Source organism: Bufo bufo, chromosome 3, assembly GCF_905171765.1.
Source record: "Bufo bufo chromosome 3, aBufBuf1.1, whole genome shotgun sequence".
Lineage (NCBI taxonomy): Eukaryota > Metazoa > Chordata > Amphibia > Anura > Bufonidae > Bufo > Bufo bufo.
In genome coordinates, this window is record NC_053391.1 from 682,010,312 (window position 1) to 682,034,565 (window position 24,254).

Consider the following 24,254-nt stretch of genomic DNA (forward strand, 5'->3'; position numbering starts at 1 on the left):
AGATGTACAAGTGCTGCTCTGCTCATGTCTCCCATCCCCGGCCTCTGCAAACAACATGACACACACACATCTCTGCAGCGCAGTGTGCAGAGCTGGAGCAGCCCTGATGGTTAAAGGGACCTGCGCTGGGAATAGTCCTGGCAGCGGTTCCGTCAGTCCAGGACACAGATACAGGTGTAAATTGTGGCGCTGTGTGACGCGCCTGTCAGGGAGTGGGGTACATGGCGGTAAAGACCGCCACTGACTGTGAGCCATTTACAGGTGTCATGTCGATAAAACCGCCACCTAGTGCTGCTTCCAGGCACAATAATAAAAGAAAAATGGCGGTTATGTTTCTACAGGTAGAATGTGTCGTACAGTGCGCCTGAAGAGGAGGAGACGCAGCGTGGAAAACGTGAGAAGCGGAAGATATTCTGCAAACCAAAGCTAAAAGATGGATGTGGGTAGTTCAACACACAGCGTCGAGATAGGATTAGATACACAGCTCAGCAGACAGTATCACACACGATAGGATTAGATACACAGCTCAGCAGACAGTATCACACAGCATAGGATTAGATACACAGCTCAGCAGACAGTATCACACAGGATAGGATTAGATACACAGCTCAGCAGACAGTATCACACATGATAGGATTAGATACACAGCTCAGCAGACAGTATCACACAGGATAGGATTAGATACACAGCTCAGCAGACAGTATCACACACGATAGGATTAGATACACAGCTCAGCAGACAGTATCACACACGATAGGATTAGATACACAGCTCAGCAGACAGTATCACACAGGATAGGATTAGATACACAGCTCAGCAGACAGTATCACACACGATAGGATTAGATACACAGCTCAGCAGACAGTATCACACACGATAGGATTAGATACACAGCTCAGCAGACAGTATCACACACGATAGGATTAGATACACAGCTCAGCAGACAGTATCACACATGATAGGATCAGATACACAGCTCAGCAGACAGTATCACACAGGATAGGATTAGATACACAGCTCAGCAGACAGTATCACACATGATAGGATTAGATACACAGCTCAGCAGACAGTATCACACACGATAGGATTAGATACACAGCTCAGCAGACAGTATCACACACGATAGGATTAGATACACAGCTCAGCAGACAGTATCACACACGATAGGATTAGATACACAGCTCAGCAGACAGTATCACACACGATAGGATTAGATACACAGCTCAGCAGACAGTATCACACACGATAGGATTAGATACACAGCTCAGCAGACAGTATCACACAGCATAGGATTAGATACACAGCTCAGCAGACAGTATCACACATGATAGGATTAGATACACAGCTCAGCAGACAGTATCACACATGATAGGATTAGATACACAGCTCAGCAGACAGTATCACACAGGATAGGATTAGATACACAGCTCAGCAGACAGTATCACACACGATAGGATTAGATACACAGCTCAGCAGACAGTATCACACACGATAGGATTAGATACACAGCTCAGCAGACAGTATCACACAGCATAGGATTAGATACACAGCTCAGCAGACAGTATCACACAGGAGAGGATTAGATACACAGCTCAGCAGACAGTATCACACAGGATAGGATTAGATACACAGCTCAGCAGACAGTATCACACAGGATAGGATTAGATACACAGCTCAGCAGACAGTATCACACACGATAGGATTAGATACACAGCTCAGCAGACAGTATCACACACGATAGGATTAGATACACAGCTCAGCAGACAGTATCACACAGGATAGGATTAGATACACAGCTCAGCAGACAGTATCACACAGGATAGGATTAGATACACAGCTCAGCAGACAGTATCACACAGGATAGGATTAGATACACAGCTCAGCAGACTGTATGACACAGGATAGGATTAGATACACAGCTCAGCAGACGGTATCACACAGGATAGGATTAGATACACAGCTCAGCAGACAGTATCACACAGGATAGGATTAGATACACAGCTCAGCAGACAGTATCACACAGGATAGGATTAGATACACAGCTCAGCAGACAGTATCACACACGATAGGATTAGATACACAGCTCAGCAGACAGTATCACACACGATAGGATCAGATACACAGCTCAGCAGACAGTATCACACAGGATAGGATTAGATACACAGCTCAGCAGACGGTATCACACAGGGTAGGATTAGATACACAGCTCAGCAGACAGTATCACACAGGATAGGATTAGATACACAGCTCAGCAGACGGTATCACACAGGGTAGGCTCAGATACACTTGTGCCTGGAGATTTTGTATAATTTGCGTTAGACCGGTATTAGAGGTAATGGTACAACAACCTCCTGGCAGGTCCTCCCGGCACACGCCGCTCTATCCCCAGTAAACGCATCTCTATGATCAGCGGCGCTCGTCCTGTACCTGCTGCGCTACAGCGAACCATAAAGTTGGGGGTGGGGTTAGAGCGGCCGCGCGGTGCCTGCCGGGATATGTGTGTGATTCCTCCAGGCCGCGCACTGCAGTGTGGAGCCGCAGCGGCCAGTCTGTCTCCCGGTAGTCAGCGCGCCCCCTGGTGAGGGGAGGATTCGGGGTTATCCCGGTGATTCCCCTCCCCCACTAGAGAAAAAATAATAATCCCGTTACCTAACGAAAATGCCGAATTTCTGCGCAGCCCCGAACTGCACCCGAAAGAGCACACAGTCCGACCTGGCTTTCTTCCGATTTCCCCGGGATCCGAACCGGTGAGAGCATTGTCCTTCCTTCTGAATTTAGGGGGGCACCCATTCCCCTTATTTTGGTTTGGGGGGGGGCCTTTCACTGTGTGTTGGGGGGAGGGGTGTGCCCCTTGTGCCCTCTCATGGCTACCTGTGAGGTTACAGTCTCTGCCACCCTCCATAGTGAAGCAATGGCCTCCAGCTTGCTGGCAGTTTCCACAGAAATGGAGACTTAAAGGGGCGCTCTGATATAATCGGTGGATCGTGTTTGTCCGTGGATTTCGCTCCTCGCATTGGAATAGGGGAATAGTCTGCGGGAGTGACGAGCTGCGGGTCAAAGATTCACACTGCCGGTCAATTTCCACACAGATGTGTTTTACGCAGTGCGTTAATGAGGCTCATCCAATTTTATTTTTTTTTAGATTTATTTATTTTCGCTGCGGAATTTCCACCCGCAAATCCGGATTAAAAATCTGTTTCCAGTGTCGTCACATGATCGCCAACCACCAACAGTCTTCTGACTCTACGTTGTGCCATTCCTCTATTATTCCTGTTAGAAGTGATGAATGAATTGCTAGCAGGTCCAGATGAGTGTCACCAGTCGGAGGGGTGTCCCTGCACAGTCTGACACTGGCAGCACTGATTGGATAGTGTCAGGCTGTGCAGGGACATTCCACCCCCCCCAACTGCTTACACCCAGCTGGACCTTCATCAGTAACTTCTAGTAGGAATAATAGAGGAATGGCACTTCCTAGCGTCATAAGAATAGATGCTCCAGGATTGTTATTACACGGGGAATACAAGTAGTTACTTTGACACGTCAGGAGCGGGGGCAGGCTTCTGTGGAGTATGTGTAAGTCCTTACTCAGAATCTGCCATAACTGCCATAAACCCAAAGCTCTGATCCTGACAACTCTCCCTTCTCTTAGTATTAAAGATAGCAGCAGGGAGGGGAAGGAAGCTGTTCATGGCAGATCTGAGTGTGGAGAGGGGGTAAAGTGTCTGAGGAGGCTTTAGATAGTGCAGACAAGGTAGCCCGTGGGGGGGAGAATCGCATAGAGAACTGATGTCAGACTCTGGTGGGGGAGGAAGGTGGAATCGCACCGTCCTCACTGGCTGTCGGTACGTGTGAGAGGAGGACATCAGCCCAGGAAGGAAGCTGCGCTGATACATGAGAACTAGTGAAGGCTGCAGTGTCCTGGACACACAGGCCTCTCCTCCAGCATGTATTACTGGGAGGGCGACGTCCATGTGAGAGAGGTCTGACACCAGTAGACTGTCTATTGGAGGTCTGACGCCAGTAGACTGTCTATTGGAGGTCTGACGCCAGTAGACTGTCTATTGGAGGTCTGACGCCAGTAGACTGTCTGTTGGAGGTCTGACGCCAGTAGACTGTCTGTTGGGGGTCTGACGCCAGTAGACTGTCTGTTGGGGGTCTGACGCCAGTAGACTGTCTGTTGGGGGTCTGACGCCAGTAGACTGTCTGTTGGGGGTCTGACGCCAGTAGACTGTCTGTTGGGGGTCTGACGCCAGTAGACTGTCTGTTGGGGGTCTGACGCCAGTAGACTGTCTGTTGGGGGTCTGACGCCAGTAGACTGTCTGTTGGGGGTCTGACGCCAGTAGACTGTCTGTTGGGGGTCTGACGCCAGTAGACTGTCTGTTGGGGGTCTGACGCCAGTAGACTGTCTGTTGGGGGTCTGACGCCAGTAGACTGTCTGTTGGGGGTCTGACGCCAGTAGACTGTCTGTTGGGGGTCTGACGCCAGTAGACTGTCTGTTGGGGGTCTGACGCCAGTAGACTGTCTGTTGGGGGTCTGACGCCAGTAGACTGTCTGTTGGGGGTCTGACGCCAGTAGACTGTCTGTTGGGGGTCTGACGCCAGTAGACTGTCTGTTGGGGGTCTGACGCCAGTAGACTGTCTGTTGGGGGTCTGACGCCAGTAGACTGTCTGTTGGGGGTCTGACGCCAGTAGACTGTCTGTTGGGGGTCTGACGCCAGTAGACTGTCTGTTGGGGGTCTGACGCCAGTAGACTGTCTGTTGGGGGTCTAAAAATGAATGGAGATCACAGTAAGTGTAAATGATTGTTTCCTTGCTGATGGTTTCCATAGCCTCTGAGTGATGTTTACCATCCCCCTCCATCTCTGCAGATGCCAGAAATGGGTTGAGAACTGTAGAAGATACGACCTAGAAGACAAGACCCCGGATCAGCTGAACAAGCACTACAGGCTGTGCGCCCAGCACTTCGAGGACTCCATGATCTGCAGAAGCGTGAGTACCAGGAAACCCGTGGACCTAGCTGCAGAGCATGCCTGGATGGACTGCAGTGGTTAGAGCATGCTGGGAGTTGTAGTTAAGAGCAGACTTCTTTATGTGCATATGGGTTGTCTGTAGATCTCCAGGCCCCTCCCCCTTATTTCGGCCCCTCCCCTCCCGATGATCTTTCAACTTTCCCCCATAATGGAAATCCGCTTTCTGTGCATCGAGCTTCTGCTTATATACAGAAGCAATCTCCATAAACAGTTGCAGTGTAAAGCATGGTGGAAAGACATAGCAGTAGCCTGAGCCTCTAATGAGACAGGGGTGGGGGAGAATTTCTGACTACCTCAGGCTCTCAATAGTCAATGCAGTTAGGCTGGAGTCGTTTATCATAGCTGTGTTCTCATGGAGCAGAGCTGCAGTTTAAAGTAGGTCAGGGCAGAACATGAGCTAAGTCCCTAATTAGACAGGGAGCAGATTTCAGTCTGCCTCATACTTACAATAGACTATGCCACTAAGCTGTTGATGATATAGCAGTGCTCCAGTGGAGCAGAGCTGCAGTGCAAAGCATGGAGAGACATAGCAGTATCCTGAGCCATTGATGAGACAAGAGGATGATTTCTGATGACCTCCGACCCACCAACAGTCAATGCCGATAAGCTGGAGCCAGTTATAATTGTCCCCCTGTGGGGTAGAGCTGCAGTATAAAGTATGCAGGGGCAGAGCAACAGCCTGACCCTCTAATGAGACAGGAGGCGGATTTCAGACTCGCAGTAGTCTATTTTGCCAAGCCGCAGTTTCTGATTCTAGCTGTTCTGCTATGGAGCAGAGCTGCAGTGTAAAGCATGGAGAGACAAAGCCTTTGATGAGGCATTAGGAAAATTTCAGACTCTCAATAGACAATGCTGCTAAGCTGTAGTCGCTGATCATAGCTGTGCTGGGTTGGAGCAGAGCTGCAGTTGAAAGCATGGCGATAGAGCAGCATCCTGAGCCATTGATGAGACAAGAGGATGATTTCTGACTACCTCGGACTCGCCATAGTCAATGTCGCTGATCATAGCTGTGCTGTCATAGAGCAGAGCTGCAGTGTAAAGCATGGTGAGCCAGCAGCTTTCTGAGCCACTGATAAGACAGGAGGGGGAAATCCGATTTCAGATTACCTCAGACTCACCATAGACCATGTCACTAAGATGTAGTCCCTGATCGTAGCTGTGCCGTGATGGAGCAGGGCTGCAGTGTAAAGCATGGCAATAGAGGGCAGCATCCTGAGCCTTCGATGACACAAGAGGATGATTTCAGACTACCTCAGATTTACCATAGTCAATGTAGGTAAGCTGTAGACGTTACTCACTGCAGTGCTCTAATGGAGCAGAGCTGCAGTGTAAAGCATAGATCCTCAGCTTGTAATGAGACAGGTGGCGTATTTCCGTGAACCTCCAGTAGATAGTGCTCCCAGCAGGCAGAGGAGGATGGCGATGGAGACGTATGGTTATTTCGACAGTGAGTACTTGTCGCCCCCCCCCAGTTCTGATGACGGGCAGACATTACATTGGGGGAGCCCCGATCCCCCCTCACATCTGCTCGTCTCCTCCATGACACTTCTCTATCCCGTCTTCCCGCTGACTAATCCTCGGGCCATTTAGATTCCAGCTTTGAAGAGTCTGGCGGACTGGCCCCTTCTCATTAAGGTGGATGGTAGGAGGCCTGGAGAAGAGCGCGGCAGCTGTCCGCCTGCTCCTAGCCTTGGCGCGATGCTCTGCAGACATTTCTCATTACCATCATTGAGGCCACATGTAATGGGTCCGAGCAGATGATTGACACGACCGCGAGGTCGGCGGTGATCCGGACCAGATGCGGCCTGCCGGCAGCGCACACGTTCATCAGAAGAGCTGTATGCCGGTGAATTGACCCTGGGCTCCTGCTGGGAGTTGTAGTTTAGCCCCTGGAGGTTCTCACATTGTAATTGGACCATCCGAAAAAATGATAAAACCTGGCGCTTTCTTGTATAACCTGTTCTAGATATGGATGCCACAGTCGCCAAATCATCCAAAAATTGTATTTGGCGGTTTCTTAGCGGATTCTGAGAAATCCGAGTGACGTCCAAAATGGCCGCTAACCTGCTGCGTGGATTTTTACATCCGCCTCATGGGTTTTCCCCATTAAGTACAAAAGTAAAAATCCACACAAACCCCAATATGTATATATAAAAAAATGTCAATCCTCACCTCCCCGGCTCCCTTGCCTGCTCCGATCCCGCTCTCGATAGACCTCGGCCTCCTGTGATGATGGCTCCTCCCATTTGACCACTGTGGAGGAACCTGGAAGGAAGGAGCTGAGGAGCCACTGAAGGAATGGGGGGTTGTAGGAGGAGCCTGGAAGGAGGAGGTGAGCGGAGGAGCCTAAAAGGAAAGGGGGTGGGTGTTGGGGAAGCATGGAAGGGAGGGGTGGGGGGGGGGGGGCTGGAGGAAAGAGCCTGGAAGGAGAAGGAGGGCAGAGGAGCTTGGAGAAAAGAGGGGTTGGAAGAGACTGGATGAGAGTGGAGGATGAAGGATCCTGGAAGGAAGGAGAAGGGGACGGAGGAGTCTGGAGGGCGTAGACAAGTCTACTATGTATATATTGAGTCAAAACCACCGGTCACATCCATCACTATTATAAGAGGATTATTCTTTGTATTTTCAGAGTCCATACAGGACGGTTCTTCGGGAAAACGCCATCCCAACCATATTTGACCTCACCAGTCATCTCGGGAACCCCGGTAGAAGAAGGAAGAGGATAAAAGAGCTGGTAAGGGACTGCTGAGGACTCATGAAACCGGGACTGAAAAAATATTTGTTCCCGAACTTTGCTTCTACCCCGCCACGGTCTGATGTCGTGTGGGGTCTTTCCTTTGTTCGGCTGCTCTGCTGCATGGTCCTGTCTTACTGACTGGCAATAGTGTGGTCTTAAAGGGATGTTCCCAGTGATCGTACATCATCAGGTTAGGTTAGGCCAGGCCATCCCTTTATGATTGTGGCTGCAACTTTGGATTAGCTCTGCCATCTTGTTTTCTTTGCCCCGCACAGTGGCGCCCTCAAGTGAATGGCCTGTGGTTCCCTGCACACATGGGTGGCTGGTTTGGCCCTTGTCCTGGGAAAACTTCGAAGGGGACGCAGCGCTTAACCAAAGCTGATCATTGGGGGTCCCAGAGGTCAAACCCCCACTTATTATAAGGTGATGGATTGTCTTAGCGATATATCACCACCGTATAAGATGGAAAGACCCTTTAGAGAAGGATAGTATTAAGCCTGACCAAGCATGAGAACAGGGCGATGGTCACACATGCTCTGCTGCTCCATTCGTAATCTGTGGGACTGCGGGTTGTAGCCAAGTGCTCGGCTTTCTTCATCAGTCTTCACTATCCTCCATCCATCTTTGTGAGGCTCCTAGCAGTGGGGGCCCCCAGCAAACAATCACTCGTCACCTATCCTAGATTGTTATGGCGGGACAACCCCTTTAATTTTCAGTCTGACCTATCTGGAATGGATTCAGTTTACACCTCATACGTATGATATGGATCTTCCTCGCCTGCAGTTGAAAGTCATGAATAGTGTTGAGCGAACTTGTGTTTTAAGTTGGGCGTCTAAAGTTCGGGTTATCAAAGAATCGCGTTATGGATTCTTAATTCCGTTATGGTCCGTGGTAGCGGAATCCATAACGCAATTCTTTGATAACCCGAACTTTAGACGCCCAACTTAAAACACAAGTTCGCTCAACACTAGTCATGAAGTATTGGATCCATCTTAGCAGAGGGGTCGCACAGCCGTCTGTTATTCAGTATCACCTAGTACAGATCTTCATCTCCTCCATTGATCTTCATCTCCTCCATTGATCTTCATCTCCTCCATTGATCTTCATCTCCTCCATTGATCTTCATCTCCTCCATTGATCTTCATCTCCTCCATTGATCTTCATCTCCTCCATTGATCTTCATCTCCTCCATTGATCTTCATCTCCTCCATTGATCTTCATCTCCTCCATTGATCTTCATCTCCTCCATTGATCTTCTTCCATTTCTCCTCAGAGTGAAGAAGAAATCCGGACATTAAAGGAAAGGAAACGTAAGTTGTCTCCCTTTTCATTCTGTATTTTGTGCACTTAGATGTGAGCCGATCCGGGGGTGCCGCTCATGTATTATAGTCGTATGTACGCCATATGTAAAATCTACAGCACTGCGTACATAAACAGACACCAGAAAGTCACATAGCGATATACACAATATGTCGGAGCGGACAGGATGTGAGGCGTCTTGGCGTGTTCCTTGCTCCCCTCTAGTGATTGGCAGGGATTACAATGGTTGGACCCCCACCAATTGGACATTTGTGGAATATACGGCACAAAAAAAATCCCTTTGTAGGGGTTGTCCGGTTTCAGGAGTATACCTGACAACCCTGGGGATCAGGCTGCGGTAAAGAACTGATAAGTACTTACCTGGCAGATCCAGTTGGGCTGCTCCGGCTCTCTGCCTGAGCCTATTTGCCTAGCTGCGGGGGTGACGTCATGGCATCATGTGACCACTGCATCCATCTGAGACCAGTGATTGGCTGCAGCGGTCTCGAGATGTTGACGTGACATCACTCCCGCAGCCAGGTAGGTAGAGTAGGGTCAGGAGAACCTGAACGGGGGCGCTGTATCTGCCAGATAAGTACCGATCAGTTCTTTATCCCAGGGTTGTCCCGCACCAGGTAGTCCGACGAGCGGTGCGGCCATCTTGGATGACAGATGAGGAGCCCAGGAATCGATGTGCTCTGAAGGTTCCCCAGTTAGGCTCCATTCACATGTCCGTATGAACGGGTCCGTACCACCCATTCCGCAAAACACTTGCGGACGTGTGAATGGACCCTAAATGTGAATTTATTTATTTTCACACGTAGTCCTAAAGGTACCATACAATGGAGACGTAGGCGTGCCACTGTATGGGGCCCCCGTCTGACACCGTACTGTGGTGGTGTTCACTCGATTCTAGGAGTAGTGCATCCAAAATCCCACAAACAGACCACTGTATGGGGACGTTCACACGGCGGGTTCTTAAGCAGAATTTTCCTGCGGACCGCCGATGGCCGTGTCCTCGCTGCCTCCCATACATCTCAATGAGAGGCAGTGCTGGGGATCGTGGCTTAAAGCCGTGGCCACACCGAGAAAGGACAAGTCCCTTCACAGCGCGGCCACGCCAAAATTCTGCCATGTCAACGTCCCCTATGACTCCAGATCAGAGCGGTAGAAGCCTGTGACTGCCGTATCCCAGAGAATGTAGGGATGTCACAGTCATGGACTTCTGTGGGACCCTACCTGTACCCGGTAGAGGCAGTAAAATGGGCGGCAGCCCCCAACATGCACATAGTGCCTATGAGCCGGATGAGGGTTGTCTTCCTTCTTTTCTTCCACCTATCCATCTATGAATCTTCTCTTTTTTTGTGCTTTTCATTCATGACCCCAAAAATATAAAACAAAAAAAAAAGACACCAATCCTGAAAGATGTACAAGCCGGTGAAATTATAGATTTAACCCCTTAATGACCCAGCCCTAAAAAGGCCTTTATGACCAGAGCTTTAATAGACTGCCAAAAATAATGTTTGGAAAGTTTTTATTACCGTATGTTACCTGACCCACGGGCCTCTATATCAGGGATGCCCAACCTGCGGCCCTCCAGCTGTTGCAGAGCTACAACTCCCAGCATGGCCTGGACAAGCTACAGCTATTAGGGCATGCTGGGAGTTGTAGTTTTGCAACAGCTGGAGGGCCGCAGGTTGAGTATCCCTGCTCTATATGAATGTGTTTTGTTTTTTTTTTGTTTGTTTTTTTAAAGAACGTTTTTTGTTTGGTTTTTTCATTTTATTTGTGGAAAACTAAAGAAAATATTTCAACTATTTTTAAAGTTGCAGATTAAAACTTTATTAAAATAGGTCCTTACTTTATATCGGTTGTCTTGATATGTAATATGTATAATCTTCTGTAAACGGGACAACAGTTTTGTTTGGGGTGGGTGTGTTTTTTTGGTAATTGTCTCTGGGGTTAAGGGTACTTTCACACTTGCGGCAGAGGATTCTGTCGCCGGAACTGCCTGCCGGATCCGTCAAAACGTAATGTAACTGATGTGGCATTTGTAAGACATATCAGGATCCTGATCCGTCTTACAAATGCATTGAAATGCCGGATCCGTCTTTCTGGTGTCATCTGGAAAAACAGATCCGGCATTTATTTTGTTTCACATTTTTTTGGTCTGCGCATGCGCAGACCGCAAAAAACGGATCCGGCATTCCAGTATTTTGAATGCCAGATCCGGCACTAATACATTCCTATGGAAAAAATGGCATTCAGGCAAGTGTTCAGTTTTTTTGGCCGGAGATAAAGCCGTAGCATGCTGCGGTTTTATCTCCGTCCTGATCAGTCAAAAAGACTTAACTGAAGACGTCCTGATGCATCCTGAACGGAGAATGCATGGGGATATGCCTGATCAGTTCTTTTCCGGTATTGAGCCCCTAGGACGGAACTCTATGCCGAAAAAGAATAACGCTAGTGTGAAAGTACCCTAATTTTAGGATTGGGGGGGGATCTGACCTGTGGACCCTTGACCATCAGCAGCTGCAATACCGGGCACAGCCACTAGAAAAAAGTACAGCGTGGTGTCTGGTAAGCAACAAATGGGATGCAGAACTTTGCAGCCGCCCATTCAGTCAGCTGATTGCCAGGGCCCCTGAGAGTCGGACCTTCCCCGATCGGATGCTGATGGCCTATCATAAGGACTGATCATTGGTATTGTGGTCCCGGAGAACCCCTTTAATTGTATCTAACCATGAAGTCACTATCCAGTGTCTCCCTCGCGCCGGTTCCGTTATATCCTTGCACATTGCCAGTTGGAAGTCAATGGTATGATTTATTAAAAATAACGATTTTGTCAATTCGCAACTAAAACGCATCGGCGGCCATGACTTAGATGCGTTTTTGACGCGCTCGCACATATTTCCTGTTTACTCAGGAACGGAAATGGTATTTGGATTACACCACAGTTTCCTCATGGCTTCAAAATCATTCCTTGATATTGAGCTCCTGATTGCTCTCGTACGCCTGCACCCCGAGCTGTACGACCCCCAGCACTACTCCTACAGCGACGCCGCCAGGAGAGGCAAGACGTGGGACCAGATCGCCTCCGAAATCTTCACCAACTGGTCGGATCTCAACCCGCAGCAAAGGTCGATGAAAGGTGGGTAGGACATTCAGTAGACCTATTTCCGAACCAGTCACACTCTAGTCACATCTAAAGCTGCTTTCGAAATTCTGCCTCCCGCTGTGTGGGCTCTGTTTTGAAGGCAGTAACCTTCTGTATGACGTAAGGATAGAACGACAGAACAATCTGTATGGCACTGATTTGGTGTTTTTCGCTTTTTACAGAGCTCTGTTCACACCTTGACCGATTCTTACAGATCTCATTGACTTGTAATGTTATATTATTATATTCAAGGGGGTGTCCCCCCCCCCCCCCAGGCTATCATATTGCCAGTGTAAATAGAGCCTTTGGACTACATCTCCCACTGTGCACAGCATGTCCAGTCATCGGGGCAGCAGGCAGATCCTGCAGCCTGAGAACCGAAAGCTTTCAGAATTTGAATGCAGCTCTGGATGTGACCAGAGCACAGATATAAATTGTTCCTATTAAGTTTAGAGACAGCCCTTCTTAAAGCTGTGTTTGAGGGGGTACGAGTCCACGTCGTGCATGTCTCATGACTCGTACCCCCTCAAACGGAGCACAGATATAGTCACCCATAGAAAAGAAATAAAACTAAGCATTTGCAAATAAAAAAAATCTAAATGTCTCATTTTCTAATGACCTAATCTGCTTTATCTGTATCTTCCAGTCCGGGAGGTGCAGACGCAATGGCAGTTACTGAAGGAGAATTTTCGACAGGAACTCCTCAAACAAATGAGGCAAGAAATAGTGCCCCCTGGTGGCGAGAGACCAGCCTTCTCCTACTTCAAGGAGTTACTGTTCCTTCAGCCGCTCATGGTGGTTGACAAGTAAGTTTTACCAACGCTTACTATAATGGCAACCTCAAAGAATTCTGAAATAATCCGGAATTCTTCTTCTTCTAGGAGCGCAGACCAGCGCGGCGCCGCAGCGAGGAGGAGAGACGAGGGGGCGGACGAAGACGACGTACAGATTGTTTACATCAAGGAAGCGCCGCCTTCATCCCCAGACTTCACGGAGATGGAGTCCGAAGCCGCCGGACCCACTCATTATATGATCGAACCCCAATATCTTCAAGGGGGGATGGGTCACAGTATAGAGGGACTGAGGATCGAGGAGGAGGAGGAGGATGAAGATCCTCATGTGGACTTTGCCCAGAGTCTTGTGCCTTACTTGGCTCAGGTGCCAGACAGCCACCAAGCAAGTCTTAGGATGGCGATCACAAATCTTATCTTCTGTTACATCGAGAGCACTCAGGGACGCGCACCCGCGGTCAGCCCGCGACTGATGCGATATATCTCGGCACAAGACGGCCCGTCACCTTGAACAACACTTGTCACAGCGGTTGTAGAACTACAACTCCCAGCACGCCCTGGCTGTCTGGATGGTTTCCAGTTTAGGCAATCCTCTGTGAGGTTGAGGGACTGATACATTGTAACACACTGTTGGGATTAGAGCTGCTGATGTGATTACCTCTTGGGATCCAAGTGTAACAAACTCGCAGCTGTGAGAAGAGTTCGAATTGATTTTCAGCCTCTGGGTGTAAACAAAATCAATAGTCCACGTTCCGGACGTGTTTCACGGCGTAGCTGCCGGTTCAAACATGTTGTCAGTGATTTTGATATTGATGGCCTATCCTCAGGATAGGTCATCAATATCTGATGGGTGGAGTCCTGACTCCCGGGATCCCCCCCCGTCAGCTGTCTGAAGAAGCCACAACCTTTTCCATGGACGGTGACGTCACCTTTATCAGTCACAGGGCCTTGGCGCAGCTCCGCCCTATTCAAGTGACTGGGGCTGAGCTGCAATACCAAGCACGGCCACTATCCAATTGGTGGTGCAGTGCTGAGGAGGCTGCGGGTGGTCACAAGAGCTGCAGCCTCCTCAAACAGCTGATTGGTGAGGGTGCTGGGCGTTGGACCCCTACCTATCTTCAGTATCAAACACTGGGACAACCCCCTATAAAGACCTGAACTCACTCTGTCAGTGAGATCTATGAAGTAGTGAGTTCAGGTCATTAAACCTGTAGTTGGTTCAGGTCTTCCTTCTGAAATCTGAACATGTGTCACCATCTTAAGAGCCGCCAGGATGCGGTAATTAGCCGCGTGGTTTTTAAATACATGTAAAAGTAGGAATTAATTCTACCAGTAATTGCTTTTCCAGAAGTCCAGCATCACGGGAGGTTGTCTTTTCTGAAGCTAGACCCTGAAGATGACAATATTTTATTCCTCCTTGATGCCGTAGGAAGGACACAGTCGTAGCGTTGTCTGAGAGGATCCTCAGATGTTGGTTACCTAAAAGAGTCTGCTCCATTTTCAAAGTCTCGAGTACAGCCCTTCTCTGTAATCATAGGATATATTCCTGACTTCCCGAGACCAGGCTCCTTGGAAGTTCTGGTCCTCAATTTGAGTTCCCCACCCTTGTATGCTAGTATCTGGGGATGTAAGGGGTCAGATTTCATGGAAGTCCTCTTGGGGCTGAGCCACCAATTCAAAGATATTTAGACTTCAAATGTAAAGATCTCTGATCCCTGCGCCAAGAAGATGGGATCAGATGCTAAAGGACCTGGGCATGAAATTGACCCCCGGGCACCATCAGGATGTATGGAGATGCTCCCGACTTCTTTTTCCTTCTCTAAAAGGTCTTGGTTCTTCAGGTTAGACTGTGGTAGGAAAAATACTGAAGGGAAGAATCCAGGAGAACCTCTTGGAACGTTTTTGAGATTTCTGGAACCAAGTCTGATTTTTTTTTTTAAGGTTGATAAACCCGCCCACTTCTGTCAATAGTAGCAGTGCTGCCGATAATAGATCTTGGCGTATCTGAGAAGAGACTACCAACAGAAGGAAGTCATCTAGGTATGGTATAGTAGTAATGTCTTTCCCTCGTAGAAATGCCATGATTTCTATAACTTGAGGAGCAGAGGCCAAAAGGTAGACATTGAAACTGGAAATGGCAGGAGACTGCAACCCCATCGGCTATGAACTTGATTTATTTTCTTTGTAGGTCAATAAAACCCATTTCAATGACTTTTTTTTATAAATTATATTCCCAGCATTCAGACACAGAGTTGTTTTACTACAGCTGACCCCACACTGTAACCTCTATATGTTCTGACCGCGTAAGACAACTAATCCACTAGAATTCATTTTTAAGGGAAGGGAACTGTCTCTGTATGAGCCTATAAAGGGTTAACATTGGCTTACTGGGTAGATACCTATAGGTAGAACTAGAGGGACAGTGTTTTTTTCTTCTGAAGGACATCTAATTTGCATCCTTTTTCCCCATAAAGCCTCACACATCAGTGAATTGTCTGTCTACACGGACCCCTCACGTCTCCATTACCTTTAATGCATTTAATCAAACATCAGTGGTTTTCGGTGGGTCCGTAGTGACACCACTGAAACATACCATATTATTATCTGTGTCTATAGGTCCATGAAAACCCCTGACCAAGCACAGATGGCATCCATATTGTGTCCGTGGTTTTTTACGGACTGTTGGTAGGAGATGATCCGGAAACTAATTTTCAGCCTTGCAGTGTCTGTGGAATATGGAAACCACACTGAAGGCAAAACAGACCAAACATGGATCCTTCACGGATGAACCACTGACCATCTTTTCACGGAGGTCAACATGGACATTCAAAAGAAGCCAAAGATTGCCAATACCAGCCGGATCTCCTGCCGTAAATGAGTCCAAACCCTAAAAATGAAGAACGGACGTGACGTCAATTGCTTCCGTTTCTCCTGTAGACTCTTATGAAGAGTGACCGCCACTTGTGTGGAATGGGGTGCAGGCGCTCCCATTTTGGAGATTTTTTATTAATTTTTTTGGACATAAGCAATATCTTGGAGAACCTTCCTGTACACATCGGATCACGTCCTGCCATGGGGGCAGATGGTGCCACCAGTCCTCTCTACTGTGATCGCGCCTGAGCTGTGGAGTCAGTAGAAATCTGGCGATGAAATGCACTATGTTGTTCTGATTTTACTACGGGTATTTCCAGTGGGTTCACTTACTTTTTGTTGCAACTGTATTATACATGAGCCATTAATAAAAACTAGAGGAGTCGTTGGTTTGGCTGACAGACGCCACAGCCTGGGGGTGGCGCTAATGTTTTGTAAAATGTCTCCAGTAGTCATGGATCCACCTTCTGTAAGTTTCATTTTACAAATAAAATAGAACAGACGTGTTCCAGCACTGTGACCTTACCTTTACCTTACCTTATTGTGTATTTATCGGATTCTGCTGTGAAATTTCCAAAATTTACCAAGCTCAAACGTTACGATTTTTCCAGTGTAAATTTGAGAGCAAGCTGAGGATTTTACCCTTTTAAGGTGCAAAAGGTGAATTCTGCAAGAAACGGAAAACTCTGCATACAAGTGATTGCTTATCCAGGAGGGTAGGCCATCACTAGCTGATCGGTGGAGTCGCAACCCTGCCGATCTGCTACTCTGTGTAGCTCCGTCTCCAGACGTCAGTACCGGAATTACACTGCACTGTCAAGATTGCAGCGGACAGTGCTTATCACTGCAGCCCTGCTCCGATTGACTTCAGTGGGAGAGGTAATGCAGTGCTGACAGTTGCACCACCTTTTCCGATGAAGCCACAGCAGGGTGCCAGACCCCCGCCGATCAGCTAGTCATGGGCCATCACTTAATAAAGGCTGGACAACCCCTTGACTTGTGACACTTTGTGCTATTGCAAAATTAAATGGGTTCTCCAGGATCTCACATCGACAGAATGGACGGGCACAGTACTTGGCCAAGCCACCTCCTCATTGACACGTGCCGCTGTGTCTGGTACAGCAGTTGAGCCAAGGGACTGCCACGTGGATTCTGCTGCTTTGGGTATTTCTGGGATCAGACCTGCGCTGATCACACATTGATGGCCATTTATTAAGGATAAACCCTTCAAACCTGGAGAACCCCTTCAAACCTGGCCTTAAAAGTTTGTTTTTCTATTAACGATGAATTGTCCTTGAGATAGGTCATCAATATCTGATCGATGGAGGTTCAGCTCCCGGCACCTAGGCAGTCACATAGTCTACACTTGCAGCTCAGTCCCATCCAAGTGAATGGGCTTTGGCTGCAATACCAAGCACAGCCACTATACAGTAGACGGCACTGTACTTGGTATGCTTACCGAAGCACCACGGCCTTTTTAAACAGCCAGACCCCCACAATCTGGCATTGAACTATCCAGAGGGTAGGCCATCAGTATTGAGCTTCCAGCAAACCCCTTTAACCCTTTTACTACCAGCGCCGGGTAAACGTGGTGCCTGCTCGCACATCTCCACTGTTTCAAATAGCAGAGACCTGCAATAATGACAATCGCGTTCATTAAAGCCTTTAGATGCCGTGATCAAGTGTGATCACGGCATCTAAAAGCTCAAAAACCCAGAAGCAGACGCTTACCGGCATCCCCGTGTGGCCAATTCGGATGCCAGTAATTGCCTTCAATATGCTGGGTCTCCCTGAAGAGACCCAGGGTATTGGAACTGCAATTCTTATGTTGGCCAACAGGTGGCAGGCCGACATAAGAAATAAGCAATTCAGCTATTATCATGCTTCTCTATCAAACATGGTAATATTAAATAAAAAAAAAAAAAAAACACTGCAAAACAAAGTAAAAAAAAATAAAAAATTTAAATCATCCCCCCTTTCTGTAAAATATAAAAATACATTTTCAGACACATCACCGTGTCCAAAAATGCCTGTACTATTAAAATATAATAAAAATATGTTTCCAATACAGCGAATGGCGTAATGGGGGAAAAAAGGGTCAAAATGCCCATTTTGCCATTTTTTTCATCACTTCTCTTACCCCCAAATTTTTTTATAAAATGTGATCAAAAAGTCACAACCCAAAATGGTATCAGTAAAAACTACAGATTGTCCTGCAAAAAATGAGCTCCCACACAGCTCAGTAGACATAACTATAACAAAAAAATGATGAGGGTCAGAATATGGGGATTTAAAAAAAAAATATGTTGTTTTTTTTTCAAAGTTTTAATTTATATTTACACTAACTAGACATAAAAAACCTATACATATGTACTATCGTTGTAATAGTGACCCAGAGAATGAAGGGCACCGGTCAGTTTTGCAGTAAAGGGAACGCAGTAGGGACAAAACCCGTAAAACAGTGGAGGAATTAAATTTTATTTTCCAATTTCACCCCATTTGGAAAAAAAAAATCATATTAAATGGTGGCATTAGAAAGCACAACTTGTCCCGCAAAAAACATGGATATGTGAATGGGAAAATAAAAAAAAAGTTGTGGCTCCCGAAAAATAGGAAAGAAAAATGAAGACGCAAAAAAAAAAATAAACCACCGGTATTCAAGGGGTCAAATATGATTATTGTTAAAATAATCCCCCAGTGTTTTGGTTTTATTCTGATGAATGGACGACCATGTAGTACATTGTTGCGCCAAACCTGGCCCATCAAGAACTGCTTATTCCTGTAGCTCTTATCAAAAAAATTTTTGGGCTGATTCATTTATTTTTTTAAATAAAGCAAATACAACGTGTCCTTGTCTCAAACCTTTTTGCTTCCACTGGAGAATTTGCCCCCCGATAGCTTGCAATTCCGATAGACAAACCGGTTACCGTATGACCGCACCTCTATGAGGGGGAAAAGGCGCCGGACACTGAAGCTTAAAAAAAATAAAGTCTATTGTCCCAGTGCATTAACCGCTGTCGAAAAATGGGCCTTAAAATGAGCAAAGCAGCCTCGAAGGGAAACACCTGGTGAGAAGAGTAGTCATCCAGCTGGAAACAAGTGACCTCTTGTCTGCCCGCAGCGGCCGGTGAACGCCAGTGACTTCTGGCCCTTATTTATTAAGCATACCGGGCGTGTGCATTCCATACTATATGGAACAAACTGGCGCATAATAGAATAGTCCTATTCCTGGCCATAATGGAGTCAATAAAAAGGACAAGTTCTATTGTTTGCAGAATGGAAATCCGGAAACGGAATGCAGACGTATTCATTCTGTTTTTTTTTTTTTTTTTTAAAAAGCCCCATTGAAATTAATGGTTTTGCATACGGACCATGGTAAAAAAAAAAGATACGTGCGCATGACCCCTTATTCATGGCTTCAGTGGGCTTCGTTCTTGCGCCAGGTTTTATGCATTTGGCTTGTTATGATGGATCAGTGTTGCAGCATTACGTTTACATTTATTTGGCGCCAACGCACAGATCTGCAGTGCATACCCATAGGGACTCCTTGCGTTGCCCGATGGCTGTGCGTTATGCATGAGCCGGCTGCTGTCCTGGTAGTATCCGCCAAAGGATGGAAGAACCGGTTTTAGGGATTGATTTTCAGGTAGCAGAGATATATTACGGAATGGTGCGGGAGGTATATTACGGAATGGTATGGAGCTCATAGTGCATATCCATGCAACTTTGTCATTGTGCTAATTTAGTCTAGGCGCTATATGTCATATGACCATTAATATCGCCACGTAGGACACCTAAAGACATAAATGTGTGTCCGCCGACCACCTTGTTTTTGCAGAGAGAGAGAGAGAGGCTACATTCTCTTCAGTGCTCTGGCTTTCCTGAGTAGATGCTATCCCTCCGTGGTTCTCACTAATCTGCAATGTCATTGCATCTGACCGCCAAATATTGCGCATGCGCTGTACGGTCCTGGGCCGGTGCATGCTCAGTAGTCTCCCTGCAGTGAACAAAGCCCTCACTGATGTACAGCAGGACTCTGAGGTATTACCCACTGCTGGGAGACTGCTGCTCATGCAACAGCCCAGGACCACAGACCGCATGCGCAAGATGTTGTGGCTGCGCCGCACAGTGGTGTTGCAGACTAGTGAAGCTGTGAGTCAAGGTGGTATTCGCTCAGAAGAGCGGAGCACTGGCAGAGCTGGGGACCGCCCTCATTTACATAAAGAATAGCATTTCTCGTGTTAGAGGGGTTGTGCAGGGGTTTTAAATGGATGACCTCAGGACTCGGCTGTGAAGAGGAGGCGGCGCTCATGTAATCTCCGCCTCCTCTTCAGTATCACACACCACGTCGTCTCGCTTACAGCGCCAGCGCAGTGTAATTACAAGTGCTCAACCCATTGAAGTGAGTAGAACGAGCACCGAGAGGAGCGAGACGTCATGCGGCATCCCCGCCGATCTGATATAGGTCATCAATATAAAACCCCCGCACAACCCCTTTAAGAGCTCATTTGCATACCCTCTTCCCAGAATTCCAGAGGAGCGTTGCCTGGCCTATAAGACCCATGCCGATTTTAGCGCTCTCCATAAGGAGATATGGTATCCTCAGAGTCATACGCTCTACCCAGTAATATTAAAGGGGTTTTCCAGGCTCCTGATATTGATGACCTATCCTCAGCGTAGGTCATTTAATATATGATAGGTGAAGGTCCAACGCCCCGCTTCTCAACCACCGGAACGAACACTTTGAGTGGAGCCTGAAGCAGAATTCCGTTCAAAGCGTTGTGGCCATGCTGGGTTACTGCAGCTCAGCTCCCAGTAACCTGCCACAGCCACCAGTAGCTCCCAGTTACCTGCCACAGCCACTAAACATTTAAAGTGTACCGGAGGCTGAAGGGAACGGCTGATCAAGGGTTTTGGACCCCCCACCAATAGGATATTGATGACCTATCCTGAGTATGGGTCACCAATATCAGGAGCCTGGAACCCCCTTTTTAATAGTTTAAAGGCCATAAAATACCTGACAGACTTTCTTTATCCAGTGTAGAATTAAGGACCAACATGTCAAGTCTTACTTTTTAAAAGGCAAAAGTAGAGAAAAATGTTCAAAAGCACAAACTCAGAATTTGCTGGTAGGTCATTTTTAGAAAACCTGTATCTTCTCTGCAGTAAACACAAGTATTTTTTTTTTTCCCTTTTTAGTCGATGCCGTCATCCCCTTGCAAGAAAACCATCAAAACAATAACAACGATGTAGAAATCCAGATCGAAATTGAAGATTCGGAGGAAAGTGCAGCCATGACCGATGAAGAAAGGTATAACAAGGAGTACATCAAGTCTTTGTTTGAGATTGTGCTTCTGATGGGAAAACAGAACGTTTCCTTGGAAGGACGTAATTTTAAAGATCAGAACGGAATCTACTCCCAGGACAACTTCCAGGCGCTTCTCGAGTATCGTATCAATTCTGGGGATGAAGTTCTGAGAAAGAAATTTGAGATGCTCGCCGTCAATCAGGAGTACTGCTCTCGTTTCCAGCAGGAGCAGATCTTGGACGTCTGCGATAGGTGCATAAGAGAGGAGGTGATGCGGGACGTCCGGAACTCCCAGTTTTTTTCCATTATTGTCGAAGACGCAGTTGACTTGGCAGGAGAAGAGCACATGCCCATTTTCATCAGGCATATAGATGACGGCAACAACCTCCACGAAGAGTTTGTCGGGTTTCTGCCATGTGAAGACGACGCAGAAATTATGGCCATGAACTTCCTCACGACGATCACAGAAAAATGGAAGCTAAATATGGAATACTGCCGCGGACAGTCGTACATTGCTTCCAGTAGACTGTCTTCTAAAATGAAAATTGTAGCTTCACGGCTATTACAAAAATGTCCGCAAGCAACTTATACACTTTGTTCTTCTTGTGCCTTGAATATATGGTTGGCGAAGTCCATACCTGTCACCGGAGTCTCCGTAGTGTTGGGTACTTTGGAAGACATTTATTTATTTTTTGGTAAGTCGTCTACCTTAGAAATAGAGCTGGAAAATACAATCACCAGTCTTTTTATGGACAATGTTGAGAAAGGTAACGAACTCAAGGAAATCCTGAGATCGGAGTGGATAAGCAGACACGATACTTTCGAAATTATAGTGACTCTCCTCCCTTCGTTTGTTCACTGCTTGGACAGAGTAACCTGCGATGACTCATTTAGATGGAATACGAGGGTAACCAGCCAAGCGTTTCTACTGTCCAGTGCCTTGACGGATTTTGACTTTGTCGTCACTATTGTCATATTGAAAAATGCCCTCTCGTTTACGCGAGCTTTTGGCAAAAATTTACAAGGACTGACTTCCGATGTATTCTCTGCTGCCAATAGCTTAACAGCCGTTTTACACACCTTGAATGAGGTCATGGAGAATATCGAAGTTTATCACGAGTTCTGGTTTGAGGAAGCAACTAACCTGGCGGTAAAGATGGACATCCCTGTCAAACTCCCGGGTCGGTTCTGTAGAATGCAGCACGTGAACTTGCAATCCGACCTGACGTCGGAAAACTTTTATAAAGAAACTCTCAGCATACCGACCATCCAACACATCATTCAAGGGCTGAAGGACGTCTTTTCTGAACATCACCTGAAAGCCCTCAAATGCTTATCCCTTGTGCCATCTGTCATGGGTCAGCTCAAATTCAGCACCAGCGAGGAACATAATACTAATTTGTATAAATATGACCTCCCCAGTCCAGAAACGCTCTCTGCAGAGCTCCACTGTTGGCGGGTCAAATGGAAACACAGAGGCAAAGATGTTGAGCTTCCGTCCAACATCTTCGAATCTCTTCATCTCCAGGATATAAAATTCTTCCCGAATGTTTACGCCCTTCTTAAGGTTTTGTGCATTTTACCTGTTTTTAAAGTCGAAAATGAGAAATATGAAAGTGGACGAAAGCGTCTGAAGTTCTACCTGGAGAGCACACCCGTGGAGCAAAGGTCAAGCCAACTGGCCTTAGTCAACATAAGCTACGATTTCAAGTATGACTTGGACGTAATGGTGGACACGTACATGAAAATGGTTGCAAATGATGCCAAGTTTGAGTCCATGTCTCCACATTCAGAAATTGTGGATGAAGTTTGATGCAGATTGCCCAAATAAGGTTACTTTCACACTAGCGTTTTTCTTTTCTCACATAGAGTTCCATCAAAAGGACTCAATGCCGGAAAAGAACTGATCAGTTATATCCTAATGCATTCTGAATGGAGAGCAATCCGTTCAGGATGTCTTCAGTTCAGTCATTTTGACCGATCAGGCAAAAGATCCGGCATTTTTTTTCATAGGAATGTATTAGTGCCGGATCTGGCATTCAAAATACCAGAATGCCTGATCCGTCCTGCGCAGACCGAAAAAATAGTGGAAAAAAAAATACCGGATCCGTTTTGTCGGATGACACCGGAAAGACGGATCCGGCATTTCAATGCTTTTTTCTGACTGATCAGGCATTTTTAAGACTGATCAGGATCCTGACCAGTCTTGCAAATGCCATCAGTTGGCATAAGTTTTGCGACGGAACTGCTTGCCGGATCACTCTGCCGCAAGTGTGAAAGTAGCCTAAAAATGCACTTGTACTAAAATGTCAAGAAGGTAAGAGTTTTTCATAGGTCCTGGCACTTTGACCTTACATGAATTAGAAAATAATTATGTTCTTCTACAAGCAGAGGTTTCGTAGAAGGAATGACAGCCCTAAAATTGTAACCGAGAAAGTGTATGCAATAAAAGAAATAGACCTTTAAGGATATGTGAAGGTTTTATGGCTAAATGTGAATATTTCAGATCTGTACTTCTTTATGTACAGAGTATTTTATCTGTTATTTGGAGCTCGTTACTTGGAGAGATCTTGTTTTAGTAGATTGACTTTCACACTGAAGTTGTACTGATTAGCTGAGCTGAAGAGTTAAGGAACTAAAAGTTTAAGATGTACAAATGAATTTTCTGGTTGTATTTTTTTACTGAAATTGTTTTTCTAACATTTAGGGGAAAAAATAAAACGTGTTTTTTCTTTTTTAGAAAGTCATTTCGAAGCGTTTCTCAAACATTGCTTTAGAACAGAGAGCCATTTGTAAAAGGGACGTAGTATACTTCTACACATAGGTATCCGCTCATTGCCCTCTTTCTCCAACCCTTAATGATATTCAATGTTTTAATAGTTTTTTTATTTTTTTTAATAAAATTTTTAATAAAAGGACAACAATGTCACGTTTCAAGCAGAAGGAGGTATCATAAAGTTGGCGACATCTAGGCAACTAAGGCAAGCTATCAGGACCTGGGAGTATAATGAAAGTAGGGGGACGGATACTGAGGACCAACAGTAGTAGTAACCAAATTGAGCCTG

The 24,254-nt window shown here is 46.7% G+C and overlaps 1 protein-coding gene across 1 annotated transcript; it reads left to right on the forward strand.

The window, feature by feature from the left end:
• The first annotated feature begins 2,313 nt into the window (after window positions 1–2,313).
• On the forward strand, window positions 2,314–23,133 carry THAP12 (THAP domain containing 12). The gene is made up of 5 exons (XM_040426439.1): window positions 2,314–2,747; window positions 4,868–4,988; window positions 7,656–7,760; window positions 9,037–9,073; window positions 21,081–23,133. Exons 1-5 carry the CDS (start codon window positions 2,659–2,661, stop codon window positions 23,000–23,002), a joined length of 2,274 nt encoding a protein of 757 aa, XP_040282373.1. The 5' UTR covers window positions 2,314–2,658; the 3' UTR covers window positions 23,003–23,133.
• Window positions 23,134–24,254: the final 1,121 nt, after the last annotated feature.